Genomic DNA, 18,668 nt, shown 5'->3' on the forward strand with positions numbered 1-18,668 from the left:
GTGGTTATATGGGGTAATAGGAGGAGTTATAGGGAGCGGTTATATGGGGCAATAGGAGGAGTTATAAGGAGGATTTATATGAGGTAATAGGAGAAGTTATAGGGAGAGGTTATATTGTGCAAAATTAGGAGTTATAGACAGGGATTATATGGAGCAATGGAAGGAGTTATAAAGAGGGGATAAATTAATTGAAATATTAAAAAGGAATTCCTTTATTTTACAGTATATAAGATTAAAATTCAATTTTATTTCACAATTTCAAATTGAACAGTACGAATGTCCCACTAATTTGTGCCCTACAAGATCTGCATCTCCAACCATCTCCACCAGCTATTTATAGAGACATCACAGGCTTAAACCCCCCAACTCTCCCTTCCAAGACCTTCCCGATTTAATGTAGACCAACTGGAGACCCTACATTGGGAAGCTGAGAAGAGAGAAGACTCAGTTGCTACAGCAGGAGAACTGGACGTTATTGAGGGCCGTGTCATCTCCGTCTTCTTGGTTTGGCTCCACGCTGGTCTGGATGCCACAGATCCCGTATCTGCAGGACTCACTCCAGCATCCGTATGTCCCCCAAGGGTTTCCAGATCCCTTGATTACCGATTGGTCTGAGCACTTAAACATGATGTTGTTGGCGGCGGTGTGGTCATCACTATGTAGCAAACGATTCTCTGCTCTCAAGGAGAAGGCGATGAGGAATCCTGTGCGACACCAAACTGTGGAAGTCCATGAACCCCAGCTAAGAGAGAAGAAGGAGGATGTGGTTAGTGGTGAAGAGGAAACGTCTGGAGGTGCTTTTGCAGAGGTGGCCTGACCTGTAGGACGGGGCACAGGACTTTACGTGAGGTCAGACCAATTATCTATATTGTGGCATCGTCCCTGTCCTACGTGCTTCTGGGGAGTAAAGAGGATCTCTAATAGGGTGAGAGTAAAGGGGATCTCTAATAGGGTGAGAGTAAAGGGGATATCAAATAGGGTGAGAGTAAAGGGAATCTCTAATAGGGTGAGAGTAAAGGGGATCTCTAATGGGGTGAGAGTAAAGGGGATCTCTAATGGGGTGAGAGTAAAGGGGATCTCTAATGGGGTGAGAGTAAAGGGGATCTCTAATAGGGTGAGAGTAAAGGGGATTTTTATCTGTAAATATTATCATCCCCTCCCATAATCTCCAAGTGATACCCCTGTCTACAGTATATACCCGAGCACCCCGCTATCCTCCCAGCTGCCTTAATTTCCCTACCTATACACCCCAACATTTTGCTGCCCTCCTCACTGCCTTATATACTGCTCCCTATACACCCCAACATCCTGTCATCCTAATATATGTTTGGAAACCTCTGTGCATGTGAAGAAGAGACCTGTGAGGTTTGGAAAGCTCTGTACGTGTGAAGAAGAGACCTGTGAGGTGTGGGAAGCTCTGTACATGTGAAGAAGAGACAGGTGAGGTTTGGAAAGCTCTGTACAGTATGTGTAAAGAAGAGACCTGTGAGGTTTGGGAAAGCGCTGTACATGTGAAGAAGAGACCTGTGAGGTTTGGAAAGCTCTGTACGTGTGAAGAAGAGACAGGTGAGGTTTGGAAAGCTCTGTACAGTATGTGTAAAGAAGAGACCTGTGAGGTTTGGAAAGCTCTGTACGTGTGAAGAAGAGACAGGTGAGGTTTGGAAAGCTCTGTACAGTATGTGTAAAGAAGAGACCTGTGAGGTTTGGGAAAGCGCTGTACATGTGAAGAAGAGACCTGTGAGGTTTGGAAAGCTCTGTACGTGTGAAGAAGAGACCTGTGAGGTTTGGAAAGCTCTGTGCGTGTGAAGAAGAGACCTGTGAGGTTTGAAAATCTCTGTACGTGTGAAGAAGAGACCTGTGAGGTTTGGCACGCTCTGTACATGTGAAGAAGAGACCTGTGAGGTTAGGAAAGCTCTGTATATGTGAAGAAGAGACCTGTTAGGTTAGGAAAGCTCTGTACATGTGAAGAAGAGACCTGTGAGGTTAGGAAAGCTCTGTACATGTGAAGAAGAGACCTGTGAGGTTTGGAACGCTCTGTACATGTGAAGAAGAGACCTGTGAGGTTAGGAAAGCTATGTATATGTGAAGAAGAGACCTGTGAGCTTAGGAAAGCTCTGTACATGTGAAGAAGAGACCTGTGAGGTTTGGCGAGCTCTGTACATGTGAAGAAGAGACCTGAGAGGCTGTGCATGTTCTGTGAATGACTTACTCTCCTTCAGTAGATTTGATTGAATATTTCCCATTCTTGCTGCTAACACAGTGCAGTCGGATCCCGTTCAGAGACGTATCATCAGCAAACCACTGGAATTTTTCCACCTGTACCAGGAAGATCAGTTACAATGTATCCATCTCATATACAGGTATAAGTGCTCATAACCCCTCAACCCAGACAGCACACATTGTTGAGTGAAATGCAGCATAGGGTAGTCCCTACCTACAGGGCCACCGACAAAGAGTGAGCCGGGCCTGGCCACAGGTCGGGCCTAACTTGCAGAGCCGGCCGGGCCTGAAACCATCCCCAAGGTAATTCTTTTTTTTGTATCAATCTTTTTTATTGGCATTGACATTTACATGAATGAGTACATACTTTTCAATAACATAAAATTGTTTAAGTACGACTTTATAGAGTGCATGCTAGCCAACATTGTTTTTTAATAGTAGGGGTTAAGGGAGTGGAGGAGGGGGAGGGGTGGGGGGGGACTGGGAGTGGAGGAGGGTAGACAGACAGAGGGGGGAGGGAGGGTTGGAGAGAGGGAAAGGGAGGGGGGGCGCGGGGGGGGGGGAAGTCCCCCTTGGCTTGTCTACGTCTCCCACCTTTGGGATCTGGGTTATTCCCTTCACTAGGGTTTGCGCTTTATGTCTTTATCTAAAGCCCTGGGGGCCTATCCATGGGTCCCATGTGTTCCAGAACTGTGTCATTTTTTGTGCAGCATAACTGTTTATTTTTCCATAGACATTACTTCGTCCACCCTCCTTATGACCGTGTTTCTTGCAGGGGCTTTGACCTGCTTCCAGGCTGCTGCTATTGAGCACCTGGCTGCAGTCAAGATTGCAGAGACCAGTCTACTCATGGGTGGGGGTAGGTCGTCAAAGGGTTTACTCAGCACCAGGGACAGTGGATCTAGGGGGAGAGGAATTCCCGTTGTCTCATAGAGCAGCGTCTGGATCCTAACCCAGAACCTCTGAATCTCCGGACATGTCCACCAAATATGGACCATGTCTCCCTTTTGACCACATCCTCTCCAGCACAGGTCTGGGGTGCCGGGGAAGATCTGGCTCAGTCTAGCTGGGGTCAGGTAGCATTGGAATAGAATTTTGTAGATATTCTCCTTTGTTACTGTGCAGATTGAGGTTTTTGCTGCCATCTCCCAGATATCCTCCCACTCCTCATTGTCAATTTGTATATTTAAGTCCGCAGATCATTTTTGCATATAGTGGTGAGTCGGGGATTCTGATGCTGACTCTATCCCCCTATATATCTCAGAGATTAGGCCTCTTTGATACCTGCCTTTACTGCATGGTGTTTTGAATCTGGTGGGTGGGAGAAATTTGGAGTTCTGCGAAAGTGAGAGCAAAAAATGTCTAATTTGTAGGTATTTGAATAGGTGGAGGTGTTGAGCTTGGTATTTGTCTCGTACCTCTTTAAATGTTAGAATCTCTCCATTTTTCAGCAAGTCTGCAACCAGCCTTATTCCAAGCCCCTGAAATTGGGCAAATTGCTTTTTGGAGCACCCGGGCGGGAAGTTCAGGTTCCCAAAGATTGGGGTGATTTGCGAGGGGGTGTTTAGCAGGCCATACTTCCCTTTGCTTTTCAGCCACGAGTCCTACGTGCATCTCATTGCTCCTAGATCAAACCTCCTTGATCCTCCTTCTTTTCCTCCTGGGGACCACAGAAGTAGCTGAAGTGGTAGCGGGTGTCACGGGAGACTCCTGTGGCGGGTAGGATCTCGGTGGCCGGAACAGCAGGAAGCGAAGTAGGGGTCACAAGCAGGGGTCCGAGGCAGGCGGCAGGTAGCGAAGTCAGGAAACAAGCAGAGGTCCGGGCAGGCGGCAGGTAGCGACGTCAGGTAACAAGCAGAGGTCGGCAACGAGGAGACTGGAACAGGACAGGCGGGGCGGGACAGGGACTGAGAACAGGGAGCAGGGACTGAGACCGGGGAGCAGGAATAACCAGGGACAAGCCAGATTACTAGCAAGGACCTTTACTGTGAGCAGACTACAATACAGGTACAGGTACATAAACAGATCAGGATCAAAGACAGGCATGGGAGTCTGACTAGAAGCAAAGGCAAAACCAACAGACAGGAAGCAAGCTATAAGGACAGAGGCAGGAGCAACAAGAAGACAGACAGACAGAGGAACCCAGAGCCAACAGAAGGCAGCAGCACACCCAGTGGACAAGGAAGCTATGGCTAGGCAGGAGGTCTAGGCAATCCTGACAGCGGGGCTGCGTAATGTGTTTCTATCTCGAGCCAGCGGGCCGCTGCCGGTTCGCAATTCCAAACTACGGCTTGCTTTAGCTGGGCTGCGAGGTAGTACCTGACCACATCGGGGACCCCCAGACCTCCTCTTAGTTTGGCTGATAACATTACCGATCTGGGGACCCTCGGTCTCTTGTCATTCCAGATAAATTGGAACATTTGGGCCTGTACATTTTTCATGGCTGTTAGTGGGATGACTACGGGGAGTGTTTGGAAATAGTACAACAGCTGAGGTAGGATGTTCATTTTGAGGGAGACTATTCTCCCGAACCATGAAATGTGATGTTTTTTCCACGACTCTAAGTCTTTTTTTTTTGTTTCAATTTTTTTATTGTTTTATCAGTGGTCACAACAGATAGAAATTTTTGTTGTACAAAGTTTGGACAAACATTGGTATTTGCATATATTAATAAAAACATTCTTATTCCGCTGTCTTTATTCATTTGGGTGTAAATGTTTGTATGTCTAAATGCTCTTACGTTCCTGTTGTTATGGTTCTAATTAGGAAGCCGCCGCTTCCGTGTGTCCTGTTTTTAATAGCATAGTAGAGAAAAGAAAAGATGGGGAGCAGAGAGCAAAGGAGGAGAGAAAAGAAGAGGAGGGGGGGGGGTAGGTGCTGTGGGACAACGTCCAATTTTATATGTATCCTGCCTTTTCCTCTCGGGTTTTATTATATTCCTGATCAAATTTCCCATGTCTTATGGAATTTATCCATCTTTTGGGTCAATTTCGCCGTAAGAAGTTCCATCGTCTTCACTTCTCGCATTCTGCGGATTATTGTCTGTTTAGCAGGGGCATTCACCTTTTTCCACGCTGCAGCTATGGAACAACGTGCTGCCGTGAGCACATGGCTCACCATCTTACTCTCTACTGTGTCTAAATTGTCGATTGGCCTGGCCAGCACCATGGTCAGCGGGTCCACCTCAATCTCCACCCCCAGATATTCTCGGATCATTGTTTGAATCATGACCCAGAACACCTGAATCTTGGGGCAGTTCCACCAGATATGAACCATGTCTCCTCTTTGCCCGCAACCCCTCCAGCACAAATCCGGGGTCCCGGGGAAGATCTGGCTCAACCTATTCGGGGTTAAGTACCAATAAAAAATAATTTTATAGATGTTCTCTTTAATGGTCGTACAAATCGATGTTTTGGATGCTGCCTCCCAGATATCCTCCCAGTCTTCTCTATCAATTTCTATGTTTAAATCCTCTGCCCATTTGGACATATAGCTTTGTTGAGAACAGCTTGTTAATCGCGCCAGGCCCAGATATATCTCCGAGATCAATCCTTTAACATATACCCTTTCCTGCACAGTCGTTCAAAATTTGTGAGCTGCTGGAAAGCCTTATCTTTGGATACTGTTTGCAGGTAGTGCCTGATTTGTAGAAAGCCAAATATTGGGAGGTTTGTCGTTTGATATTTTTTTTCCAGTTCTTGAATCGGCAAAAGCCTACCTTGCCCAAAGAAATCTTCTGCTATCAACATCTTCAGCTGTTTAAATTTACTGAGTCTCTGTGGGAACACGCCGGGTGGGAATTCTGGTTTATTGAATATGGGTGTTAGCAGGGAGGGCTGGGCCGTCAGGCCAAATTTGTCTTTATTTTTGGTCCATACTCTCCATGTACATTTCATTGCTCCCAGTTTTAATGTCTCCGAGAGGATCTCTCTACCCCGCACAGTCCACAGGGTGGCCGGGAGTGAGAGGGGTCTCGCGTAGGAAGACTCTATCCCTGTCCAACAGCTTGTAGTTGGGTCGTTGTTCCACATTATCACTTGTTTTAGTTGGGCTGCCAAATAATATTTAGTGATATCTGGGACTGCCAAGCCTCCACATTCTTTTGGTGCCAACATTATGGTTCTGGCTACTCTTGGTCTTTTGTTTTGCCAAATAAATTGAAAAATTCTGTTTTGTATATTCTTTAGTTCCGACATCGGGATATCAATTGGGAGAGTCTGAAAGTAATACAGAAGTCTTGGTAGGATATTCATTTTGACCGAAGCTATTCTGCCTAGCCAAGATATCTGGTATTCATTCCAGCTCTGTAAGTCTTTTTTTAACCTCTCAAATAGAGGTGGATAGTTATATTGATATAGTGATTTGTACTCCCTTGTTATCTGGATTCCCAAGTATTTGATTTTCGTGGAACTCCATTTATAATTAAAATTTAATTGTAGTAGCTTGGACTCGGGATTGGGTAGAGATACATTTAATGCTTCTGACTTATCCATATTGATTTTGTACCCCGAGATTTTGCTAAATTTATCTAATTGTGAATGTAAATTCGGGAGCAAAGTCAAGGGGTTGGCTAGAGTTAGGATAATGTCGTCAGCAAAAAGGGATATTTTATAATCCGTATCTCCTATTGTAATGCCACTTATATTGTTGTCCTCTCTAATTGTTGCTGCCAAGGGTTCAATAGAGAGGGCGAACTGAAGTGGAGACAAGGGACACCCCTGTCGAGTACCATTTCTAATGTTTATAGGGTTCGAGTTTCCTCCTGGGAGTTTCACTACAGCCGTGGGAGTTTTATAGAGGGCTCTAACCCTCTCAAGATATGGGCCCTGAAATCCGAATTTAACTAAAGTTTGGTCTAAAAAGTCCCATCTAATCCTGTCAAACGCCTTTTCCGCGTCTAAACTTAACAGGATGGCTTTCGTGGATGAGAGATGTACATGGTCGATTATGTTTATAATTTTTCTCGTATTATCTGAGGCTTGTCTGCCGGAAATGAATCCGACTTGGTCCTTGTGGATCAAGCCTGGGAGAATAGGAGTTAATCTGTTAGCTAGGATTTTGCTATACAGTTTTAGGTCCGAATTAAGGAGGGCTATGGGGCGATAATTACCACACTGTAGTGGGTCTCTCCCTTCCTTTGGAATGAGTGCCAAATTCGCTCTAGACATAGAAGCAGGGATAGCCGTTCCCTCCATAAACTCATTAAACATATCTAGGAGATGTGGTGCTAAGATCAATTTAAATATTTTATAGTATTGATTGGAAAACCCATCTGGACCCGGCGTTTTACTAGGTTTTAGTTGTGATATAGCTTCTAGCAACTCTTCCTGCGATATTTCTTTATTTAGCTCTAGTAAGTAAGCTTCTGAAAGGCTTGGAAGGTTACATGACGCTAGGTACTTAGTAATTGCTTCTGCATTTGAGGAGCTGTTTTGGGGGAAGTTCAAATTATATAGCTTGGAGTAGAAGTCTGAGAATGTGGCCGCTATCTGTTTTTCGCAGTATGTTTTAGTGTCCGTCTTTGTTTGTACGACGGAAATTTGAGATTTGGTTCTCAGACCTCTTAATTTAGATGCTAATAACCGGTCGGCCTTATTTCCTTTGTCATAATATTTCTGTTTCGTCCACCTCAGCGACCTCTCCACTTCATCCATTTTTATCTGCTTGAAATCAGATCTAGCCTTATCTAGTACTTTACGTAGTTGTTTTGAGGGGTTAGATTTATGTTTATGTTCAAGGAGTTTTACCTTCTCCGCTAATTCGTCGTACAGTTTCTGTTTTTGTTTTTTCTTAAATGATGATATGGAAATAATATTCCCTCGTATCGTAGCCTTATGGGCCTCCCATAGCATCGCTGATGACTTTACAGAGCCCTTGTTCAGCATAAAATATTCTTTGAGCTTTTGCTTAATCTCTATCTCTACATCTATTTGGTTTAACAGAGAATCGTTCAGTTTCCAATTATATTGATTATATTTATGGAAGGGGAGGGAGAGCGTCAGTGAGACTGGGGCATGGTCCGACCATGTTATAGAACCTATGTCTGACTGGGAGGTTGCCTGAAAGATATCCTTAGTACCCAGAAAATAATCAATCCTTGAATAGGTCTGGTGCGGGGGAGAGAAATACGAATAGTCCCTCTGGCCCTGGTGCTGTGCCCGCCAAATATCAATCAGTGAAAACTCTTTTAGTATGCTCTGAAATCTTTTGGCATTTTTGGTTGTAATGCGCGGGTGGGGTGTATCCAATGGGCTTGTCCTATCTTGATCAGGTGATAAGAGCATGTTAAAATCTCCTGCTATCAAGAGCGTAGTTCTAGGTTGAGGGGCTAGCTTGTCACATAGGTCTCGCAGAAAATCAGCTTGACCCTCTTTTGGGGCGTATGTATTAACAAGGGTGATCTCTACTTCTGACAGTATGCCTTGCAGAATGATAAATTTACCTTCTGGGTCTAGGGTCTGTTTTTGAAGTGTAAATTTGACATTTTGACTAAATAGTATGGCTACCCCTTTTTTTTTAGTGGAGCAGGATGCATAGTATGCCTGGGGGTAGTATCTTTGAAAGGTGTTAGGAGGTGATATCGTGTTGAAGTGTGTTTCCTGTAGGAATAGCACATCCCTTTTTGTTTTTTTTTTAATTCTTGTAAGGCGAGCTTTCTTTTGGTTGCTGAATTAAGTCCCCTAACATTTAGGGACACTAGTTTAAGTGTTGTGTTTGGAGTCATTTTCGGAGGTGTAACGTCTTAGGTGGCTTACCTTTCCCTCCACTTTCCCAAGGTGGTGGGGGGGTTTCATATTCATACCTCCTCTTGATGGGTGTGGGCTGTTTCTGTTTGGTCTTGGTTTCCTGTGTTGTTGCGTTTCCTTGACCATATTTGTCCCTGTTGGTTATGTATGGGCAAAGGATTAGGTTCATAGGTAGGTTGCACTTAACTTTTCTAGGTCGCAGTACCTGATAGGTGCGTGTGTCAGTTCTCAGTCGACCTCTGGTTGTCTTGTTGCGGGCGTAGGTGTATGGGGGGGAGTGGGGGGGTCGAGAAAGGGTTGGGGAGAAAGAAAAGTGAGAAGGAAGTTGAAACAGAAAAGAAAAGAGTGGGCTATTAAAGAGCCCAATTTTGGGGACCCTCATCGTCCTAAAGATAAGGCTGGTGGGCCTACTTCCTCTGGGAGACTTCCCCGAGCATCGCCCTCTGAAGGTCTTCCAGAAGGTCAAGGAGCCTTCCTATAAGAGAATAAACATCATATTCAATCATAAACAGTTACAAGAAAAAAGAAATCCCTAGCGAACCCCAGTATCACTCTGCTAATGTACCATTATACTGGTTATTTTGGGTCTATGTGCACTTAGTTGGATGTGACAGTAGATGGCGATGCTCTATCATTTACAGGCTAATTTGGCCCTGTTGGGAGACTGTAATGTAGATTTTGTCTGGCAGCACTTTTCAGGGTGGGCTAGCAAAAAACATATAAACTTTATAACTATAAAACATTAACTTATCTAACACATTTTCTGTTTTTCCCCCTCCAACGGCTATGACACACAAATTAACTTTGACCCCACTTGGAATGAGTTTCAAGTCCTCACATTTCCACCTCCCCGGTTGTTGCTTTAATCCCTGGCTATCCCACCCGGGTTCTGTCGCAACACCGTTCGCTCGCCCCCCCCCCCCTCAAAAGAGGAGGCCGGGGAAGGAGAGGGGGGGAGGGGGGAGCCAAGTCAACTACCCCTCCCCCAAGATCCCCCCCCATCTAGCCAGCAGCCCCAAAGCCCTCCGGATATAGTCAGGTCCCTTCTTTCCCCAAAGTTTTTTGGGGTTTGCGTTCAGAATCGTTCACCGGTGCGAGGGGATCTTTCCTTCTTTGCTGTGCTGGGACGTGTAGATCTTTGTAGCTCCTTGGGTGCGCACCTTCGTTGTGGACAGGTAGGTAGGTGTTCCCCGTCGGAGATGGACCAGCATTCCTCATCTCGTGTGTGTCTCAAAAGCTCGCAGGGGGTGGGGCAATAGGTCGTTCCAACGTATGGATTTTCCTCCGGGAATAGTCTTTTCCTCTCCAATGACATCTCTCAGTCCTCGCTTGCTTGGCTACGTTGAGTGGCTATTCTTTGGGATGAGCGCGGTCCTCTTTCTGTTGGCCTGTTATCTGGGTCGTCATCTGTATCATCGGGGGCAGTTCCACCTCCACCCCTATGGGAGATACCGAGCCCCTTCAGGAATTTTGGTATCTCTTCTGGGTAGGAGAGGGTGTGGAACTTGCCTCCAGCCTGGGCCACAATTTTAAAAGGGAATCCCCAGCGATATTTAATTTTATTGTCTCTCAATTTTAGTGTGAGGGGTCTGAGTTCTCTCCTGCGGTCAACTGTACGTTTTGAGAGATCGCTGTATATCTCAATATGTACATTCCGGAACTGGATGTTCCCTCTCTCCCTGCTTGCCGTCAATATTTTTTCTTTTGTAGAATAATAATGGAACCTGACCAGGATATCTCTGGTCCTCTTGGGGTCCGTGGACCTAGGTCCGGGGGCCCTATGGGCTCTGTCCATTTCTAGCTTTTCAGGAGTTAGGCCAGGTACCAGATGTGAAAAGAGGTCTGATAGATATGTATGGAGTTGTTCAGTCTCCACTGTCTCTGGGACGTACCTCAATCTCAGGTTTTGCCGCCGATCGCGGTTTTCTTGGTCCTCGGCATTTTCCTTGAGTCCTCTGATCTCCCAGTGCAGGCGGTTAATCTCGTCCTCCGCGGAGGACTGTGCCTGCTCCAGTGTTTCCATTGTGTTTGCCAGTCCATCTGTTTTGGCCGTTAGGAGATTCAAGTCTGCTCTTAGAGTGTTAATGGCTTTACCCAAGTCATCCCGGAACTCCTTCCTCATTCTGGTGAAGAGGTTTTCCAGATATGTTTTGTTCACGTCTATATTGTCAATTTCTTGTTCGCGTGCCCCGCTCGGGCCCTCCCGTGTGTCGACTGAGCCGCCATCTTGGGAAGTCTCGCAACTCCCTGCAATCCGCTGGCTTTGTGGGAAATAATTCGTCACTGGCTGTTGAGCTGTCTTCTTATTTTTGTCGCTCATGTTGGCCACTTTCCCCTCTGCTTGTTTGTGTTTATTGGGGGGGTATATATATATAGATATGGGTATGTCGCAGAGACCGTGGGGTCTTTTTATTGCAGAAAGATAGGGCTGTCTGTTAGGTCTGGTATAGTGTATCTGTGTAGATATGTGGTTGTTGGACACAGGGATTCTGGCCTTAGAGCTGCGTCTCTGGTCTACTGGTTGCTTTTTCTGAGGCACCTTTGTGTGGTGCTGGTGCTTCCACGTGGTGTTGCTTCTCCAAAATGGCCGCCTCTGCCCCCACCACACTACTGAGGCCTATGACTCCCTTCTCTAGTGAGTCCCTTCTTGATCTTCCTCACTCCCCGCCAGGGCTCAGGTTAGATTTGTGATTTTTGCTTGTGTGTGCTGTCCCGGAGGGGAGGGGGGGGTTAGATTTACAACAGTGAGTCTCTGTTCGCGTCTTTCCCCGCGGCCTCAGGCGGCTATAGCAGGCGCTTCTCTTACCCCACAGGGGATCGGGTGTTTCGTCTCCGGATACTGGATATGGATACTGCTGTTTCCCCTTTGCCTTTGATTTCTCGAGGCGCGCCGGTTCTCCCCTCCTCCCCGGAGTCTCTCCGTCCGGATTGACCTCCGCGCGCTGTTAAGGGGGAAGTCCCGCGCCTGTTTGCAGGGGATCTCCTATTCAGCCGCTCCGAACGTCGGAGCCAGACACTTCAGAGCCCCGCTATTCACTTGGGCTAAGGCTTTGGGGGTTCATCTATGCATTTCTTCGTTGTCTCAGCTGATTTTATTATATATTTTATTCATTGAAGGCTATTCGTTCAGAGGGGGTCGGGAGCGTCTTTCTCAAGCCGCCATACGCCGTGACGTCACCGGAAGTCTCTCGACTCTAAGTCTTTTTTAATTTGATCAAATAGTGGGGGGTAGTTGTGTTGATAGAGGGATCCATGGGAGCTCGAGATTCTTATACCTAGGTATTTGATATATGTGGTGCTCCACTTGTATTTATAATTGGACTGCAAAAGCTTCCATGTTGTGTTTGGGAGGGATATGTTAAGTGCTTCTGACTTGTCTATATTTATTTTATAGTCAGAGACTGTTCCAAATTGGTGCAGTACCTTTTGTAGGTTCGGGAGGGAGATGTGGGGGTCAGCGAGGGTCAGGATCACATCGTCCGCAAATAGGGAAATTTTGTATTCCTTTGTGGAGATCGAAATCCCCTTGATGCCCTTGTCTTGTCTAATTTTGGCTGCCAATGGTTCAATTGTTAGGGAAAATAGGAGTGGGGATAGCGGGCAGCCCTGTCTGGTCCCATTTCTGATTGAAATTGGGTCTGATAGTCCTCCTGAAATTTTTACATATGCTGTGGGGTTTTGGTAGAGGGCTCTAACACCCTCTAAATAGGGACCACTAAAACCAAACTTCAGCATTGTTTGGTCTAGGAAGGACCATCTTATCCTGTCGAACACTTTTTCCGCGTCGAGGCTCAGGATCATTGCATTGGTTCCTGTGAGATGCACGTGGTCGATGATATCCACTATTTTGCGGGTATTGTCAGAGGCCTGTCTTCCTGACACAAAACCTACTTGATCTGTATTAATGAGTCTGGGGAGAATTGGGTTGAGCCTGTTTGCTAGTATATTGCTTTAAATATTGAGATCTGAGTTAAGTAGGGATATTGGCCTGTAGTTGCCACAAAGGAGCGGGTCTCGACCCTCCTTGTGGATAATGGCTAAATTTGCTGCAGTGATGGTAGCGGGGATTGGCTCTCCTTGTAAGAAAGAGTTGAACATGTCAAGCAAGTAAGGGGACAGGGTCAGCATGAATGTCTTATAGTAAGTGTTGGAAAATCCGTCCGGGCCCAGAGTTTTTGCTGGTTTGAGGGAGCTAATGGCTTCGGTTAGTTCTTCTAGGGTAATGTCTTTATTTAGTTTATCTAGTTCGGCCTGTGAAAGGGAGGGGAGGGAGCACTCCTCCAGGTATTTTGAGATTATGTCTAAGGGGGTCGGATTTTGGCCCAGAGGATGTAGGTTATATAGTTGAGAGTAGTAGTCAGCAAATTCTTGTGCTATTTCTTTTTCGTCATATGTGATTTTCCCTGATTTTGTGCGGATTTTGGATATTTGTGACTTTACCCGTATGCCTCTAAATTTCGAGGCTAAAAGCTTATCGGCTTTGTTTCCTTTATCAAATAATTTTTGTTTTGTCCATCTTAGGGCCCTTTCTACTTCCTCTAAGTGTGTTTGTTTGAGAGCTGCTCGCGTTTGGTTTAATTGCTTTAGTATTTTTTTGGATGCTCTTGTTTTGTGTTGCTGCTCTAGGTGTTTGATTTTATCTGTTAGTTCAGTTTAGAGTTTAGCTTTTTGTTTTTTCTTATAGGCCGATATCGAGATTAATTCTCCTCTAATTGAGGCCTTGTGTGCCTCCCAAAGCATTGCCAGGGCCGAGACCGTACCTGCGTTTATCTGGAAAAAGGAGGAGAGTTTGCGTCTTATATTTGTCTCTGTCTCTGGGCAGTTGAGTAGGGAATCATTCAACTTCCATTTGTAGGGATTGTTTTTGACAAAGGGTAGGGTGAGGGTGAGTTCCACTGGTGCGTGGTCAGACCTGGTAATTGGGCCGATATTGGAGTGGGAGGAAGCCTGGAGTATGTTGTTGGTACCCAGAAAATAGTCTAACCTCGAGTAGGACTGATGAGGGGGGGAGGGGAGGGGGGGAGAGAGGGGGGTGGGTGGGCGGGGGGGAGGGGAGGGGGAGGGAACCACTTGTCAAGGGGTGGATGCCTATCTGGCTTGTCTTATTTAGGAGCCCATATGGTCTGGGTAGACATTTTTTTTGTATTAACCCTTTGTCTCTTCTCTTTTTGACAACTTGTATGGAAAAACACAACATTTGGCATTTATCATATGACATTTGCATTTTCTTATCATCTGATACATATATCCTATTGCTAGGGGGTACATTTGCTTTTATCTGCTTATCAACTCTATTTCTTACATGAACAATTGGCATCTTACATATATCATTTGCATTTACTAATTGTCTTCTGCTTATATCTTATTTCTGCATAGTCCATTTGCTAGTATCTGCATTACCACATTGTTCTTTGTTATGATCATTCGGTTTCTACCTTACCACATTTGCATTTTGCTTTTGATTGTTGCTTAAGGCTAGACAATAAAAAACGGGGGGATCGGGAGTGAGGATGGGCAGGTAGCGGGGGGGGTGGGAGAGAGGGGAGCGGGGGAAGGGGAGCGGGGGAGCAGGGGGGGAGGGAACGGGGGGGGGGAAGGGGAGCGCGGGGGGGGAAGGGGAGCGCGGGGGGGGAAGGGGAGTGGGAGGGGGGTATGTAAGGGAGTGGTATAGGGGTTGCAGGTACATCCTGGATAAACAGTATATTCATTGCTTTTTCTAAATTGGCTAACTTTCACCTGCTAGGCTGCTTTAAAGAGCATATTGACAAAAGTCCGGGGGGGACTGGGAAAAGAAGGGTTCATACGACCTGGGCTCCTCGGGCCGTGAAGTGGCCGGCCTGTCACTGCATCCCATCGTCCTGTGAGAGGGGGGGGTATGAAGGGGGACAGGGGGTCTACCCCTTCTGTTCATACAGGGGGTTGCGTCCTCTGTTCGTGCAGGCGTGTTGCAGGTGCGTTGGTTGGCTTCGCTTACTGCGCCCGTGGAGGGTGTCAACAGGACCTCAGTTCACTCCGTAGGTCAAGGTGGTGCTTGTCCTCCTCGGGAGGGCCTACCGGGTCAATCAGCCCGCTACCCCGGGCAGGACTTCGATCGAACGCTGACCGGCCTGGACTCGGTCGACCAGGATACCTTCTGGCGCTCCGATGAGATGAGTAGTGAGAGCTTTTCCTCCTCGATGGGGTGGGGGGGATATTAGTTCGCTGGTGGGGTTTGTTGCGGGATCGCGGGGCAGGATGTGTGGGTGGGGGGGGGAAGGTGGGTGAGTCAGGCGGTGAGGGGGGGAGAGGTGTCTGACCTGCATTGGTTAATTGCTGGGTAGTGGGATTGGAGGTGCGGGCGAAGCTTCAGGGAGGAAGGGGGAGGCAAGTTTGTAGAATAGGTTCCATAGGCGGATTGGTGGTTGATGGGTTTACTTGCTTCGGGGCTGCTTTCATAGTTCATTGTTCCCTTTGGGGGGACCGCCATCGTGCTTCAGGTGGTATGTCCGTTACTTAGGGGCCTCTGTGTTCTTCTGATTGGCCAGCCTTTCGGAGGCCTGGGGAACCTCCATCTCATCATTGTTTGTGGGGGACTTGGCTGGTGGTCTGTTGTCCTGTTGCTGACTCAGCTCCAACACTTTTAGGAACGCCGGCGAATCCTGTGGTCTGGAAATTGTGTGGTGACGTCCATTCTTCAGGACGATCAGCTTAAAGGGGAAACCCCAAAGGTAGGAGATTCCCCTTTCTTGTAGTATGTCCTTGAGGGGCTTCATTTCTTTCCTTTTTTCTAGCGTGGATCTGGATAGGTCGCTGAAGATCTGTAGATGTATGTTCTCCACTTGGATATCTCTTGCTCTCCTGCTTGCAGCCATGATCTTCTCCTTGGCTGAGTATGCGTGGAGCTTTATGATTACATCCCTGCGTCGTTCAGGGTCAGCAGGTTTGGGGCCCAGTGCTCTGTGCGCCCTGTCCATCTGGAGATCATGCTCCGACAGGTCTGGGGCTAGTTGTAGGAATAGTTTGCGAAGGTAGGCATGGAGCCCCTCGGCGGTGATCCAGCCCCGGGCTAGTCTCCGCGTGCGAGCCTGGTGGCCATCTTGCGGTGTGGTGTGCTCCGGTTCACGGCTGGGGCCCAGACCGGGCACCCATGCGCTGCTTCTCTCTCCTCCTCAGCTGGGGACCTCAGATCGTTGCAGGGGCAAGATGGCTGCCCGCTCCTCTCCCTGCTCCCCGCACGGCCGCCCCTCCAGAGCCCTCGGTGCTCGGGCTCTCCCGCTGCAGCAGGTGGCTCCCGCACCACACCGCCGGGACCTCACACCAGCTGCAGCCGTCCCGCAGCACAGGGCAGGGCTGGAGGCCTCCGCAGGCTGACCTGGTGGGGAGATCTCCTGCGTGGCACTCACCGCTCTCTGTCCGCACCTGCGACAGGCCAATGCAAGGCACGCCGGGCACATCTTGTCCTGCGGAGCCCCGGCGGCCCGACGAGCTGTTGGACTTGGACTCCTGCTCCCCTCCGGCGCCGCCACTACAGATCCCAGGGGGAAGAGACGACCGACCCGCTCATCTCCCCAGATCCCCAGCCGCCCCAGGTCCTAAAGCTCCACTGGTGGTGGGGGGAAGACCCACCCGTGGCTGTAGGGAAGTTGGGGGTTTATTTATGTTTCATTTATTTATTTGGCAGCCCACTGTTCTCTGCTCACCTGCCTCCTCAGCAGTCCCCCGTGGAGAAGATGGCCGCCTCGTCTCCCAGAACACGAGCCTTATGTGGCAACCGCTAACAAGCTGGGACCGGAGACTGTCGGCAGGTATCACTTTTTTTATTTATTTAATGCGTCAATATGAATGTCTTTCCAACCGCCTCCGGGCTGCTTTGCTTCGCTGTTCTGATAGGTTTTAGTTGCTGTTTTTATGCAGTTGCGGCAGCCATTTTAGATTTTTGTTTTGAGCCCGTATGGAGCCCTCCACGTTTAGAGGGGATCTCCCCCCCTTAGTATATTCAGTTTGGGGGGAGGGGATCTGTTTTTTTTACCCTTTTCGCCCGGTTTTGGGGATCCTTGGGACGTAGCTCCTGTGAGACACATCTTCCCTGCTTAATCCCAGGATCGTCTCCTATCTGTAGCAACGCAGTAATAGGTGCTACCACTGATGAAAAGTGTGGGATAAATCTCTGATAATAGTTAGCAAAACCCACGAACTGTTGAGAGTCATTGGACGAGGCCAATCCACCACCGTCTTCACTTTTGCTTGATCCATGGCAAGACCAGTGTCAGAGATGATGCATCCCCAAAAAGACGTCATGAACTGATGGAACTTGCATTTTTCCAATTTGGCGAATAGGTGGTTTTCCCGAAATCTTTGAAGCACCTGTCTAACGTGTCCCGAATGTCCCAGTATGGTCTTGGAGAAGATCAAGATGTCGACCAGGTAAACAATAACGTATTGATCGAGGAGATCTCTAAAAACTTCATTTACGAAGTCCTGGAACACCGCGGGTGCATTGCAAAGTCCAAAAGGCATCACAAGACACTCATAATGTCCGTCCCGAGTGTTAAAGGCCGTCTTCCACTCATCCCCCTTACGAATTCTTACAAGGTTGTATGCTCCTCGTAGGTCTAACTTGGTAAAAATGGTGGACCCCTGCAGTCTGTCGAAGAGCTCGAAGATCATTCTTGATCGTCACCTTATTGAGTCCCTGGTAGTCGATACAGGGTCTGAGCGATCCATCCTTCATTTTCACGAAGAAGAAACCCGCACCCGCGGGCGACGAAGACTTGTGAATTAATCCCCTTTGTAAATTCTCCTGAATGTACTCTTTCATGGCTTTGGTTTCAGGAGGTGACAACGGTTATTAACATCCACGTGGGGGAATAGTGCCAGGCAGTAGATCGATGGCCTGGTGAGGTGGCAGTTCCTCGGTCAAAAACGTCTCGGAATTCTGCGTAGATGTCAAGCAACTGAACGTTTACCTATTCCGGTATGGATACCCCAACTAATCTTTTGGAAGGAATCGAACAATTTTTGAGGCAGTGCGGGCTCGACTGGAGAGGCAGCGACTCCTTCCAGTCTATTTAGGGGTTTTGTAGTTGCAGCCAAGGTAATCCCAAAATGACATAGACTGTAGGCGTATGAATGACATCCAGTTGAATCTTCTCGTGTGACTTTTTCCAGACTGTAACAGAAAATGAATGGTTTGCAGTGATATGAAGACAGGTTGTAAGGGACGACCATCGATGGCTTTCAGCCCTATGGGGTTATCCTTGCATATCAAAGGGATCTTGTTTCTGTCGGCGAACCCTTGGTCAATGAAGTTCCCACCTGACCCGAAGTCTAAAAAGACTTCTGTTGTGGTCTTAAAGGTGTCCCCAAGTAGTGTGATGGGAATGAAGATCCTGGTAGACCATTTGGGAGGAGAAGAAGATATGGTTCCGAGTGCGACCATCCCGGCTCTCACTGGGATTTTGGCATTTCCCAACATAAGAGGACAAGTATTTACCAGATGTCCGGTGTTACCGCAGTAAAGGCAGAGACCAGCGTGGCGCCTGCATTGTTTCTCGCCGACAGACAATATGTTACCTCCGCGCTGCATCGGTTCTTCCAAAACCAGGGAGGGAAGGTAAAGGACTCCTGCAGATCGACTAAGAAGAGGCTGCGTACCTTGTTGGTGCTGGTTCCACTCGGTTCTTCTCTCCAGAAGCCATTGGTCCATCTGGATATATCCAGAAG

The 18,668-nt window shown here is 47.6% G+C and overlaps 1 protein-coding gene across 1 annotated transcript in view; it reads right to left on the minus strand.

Annotated features, from left to right (window-relative positions):
• Positions 1-227: 227 nt before the first annotated feature.
• The window catches only part of LOC142470848 (vitelline membrane outer layer protein 1-like), a 28,317-nt gene continuing 9,876 nt past the window's right edge, over positions 228-18,668 (minus strand). Inside the window, exons 2-3 of the mRNA XM_075577646.1 lie at positions 2,210-2,316; positions 228-742 (exon numbers count right to left, since the gene is read on the minus strand). Coding sequence (XP_075433761.1) covers positions 445-742; positions 2,210-2,316 — 405 coding nt within the window. The 3' untranslated portion in view covers positions 228-444. The remainder of the gene's footprint in view (positions 743-2,209; positions 2,317-18,668) is intronic.

This window comes from Ascaphus truei, chromosome 20 (assembly GCF_040206685.1).
Source record: "Ascaphus truei isolate aAscTru1 chromosome 20, aAscTru1.hap1, whole genome shotgun sequence".
NCBI classification, from domain to species: Eukaryota; Metazoa; Chordata; class Amphibia; order Anura; family Ascaphidae; genus Ascaphus; species Ascaphus truei.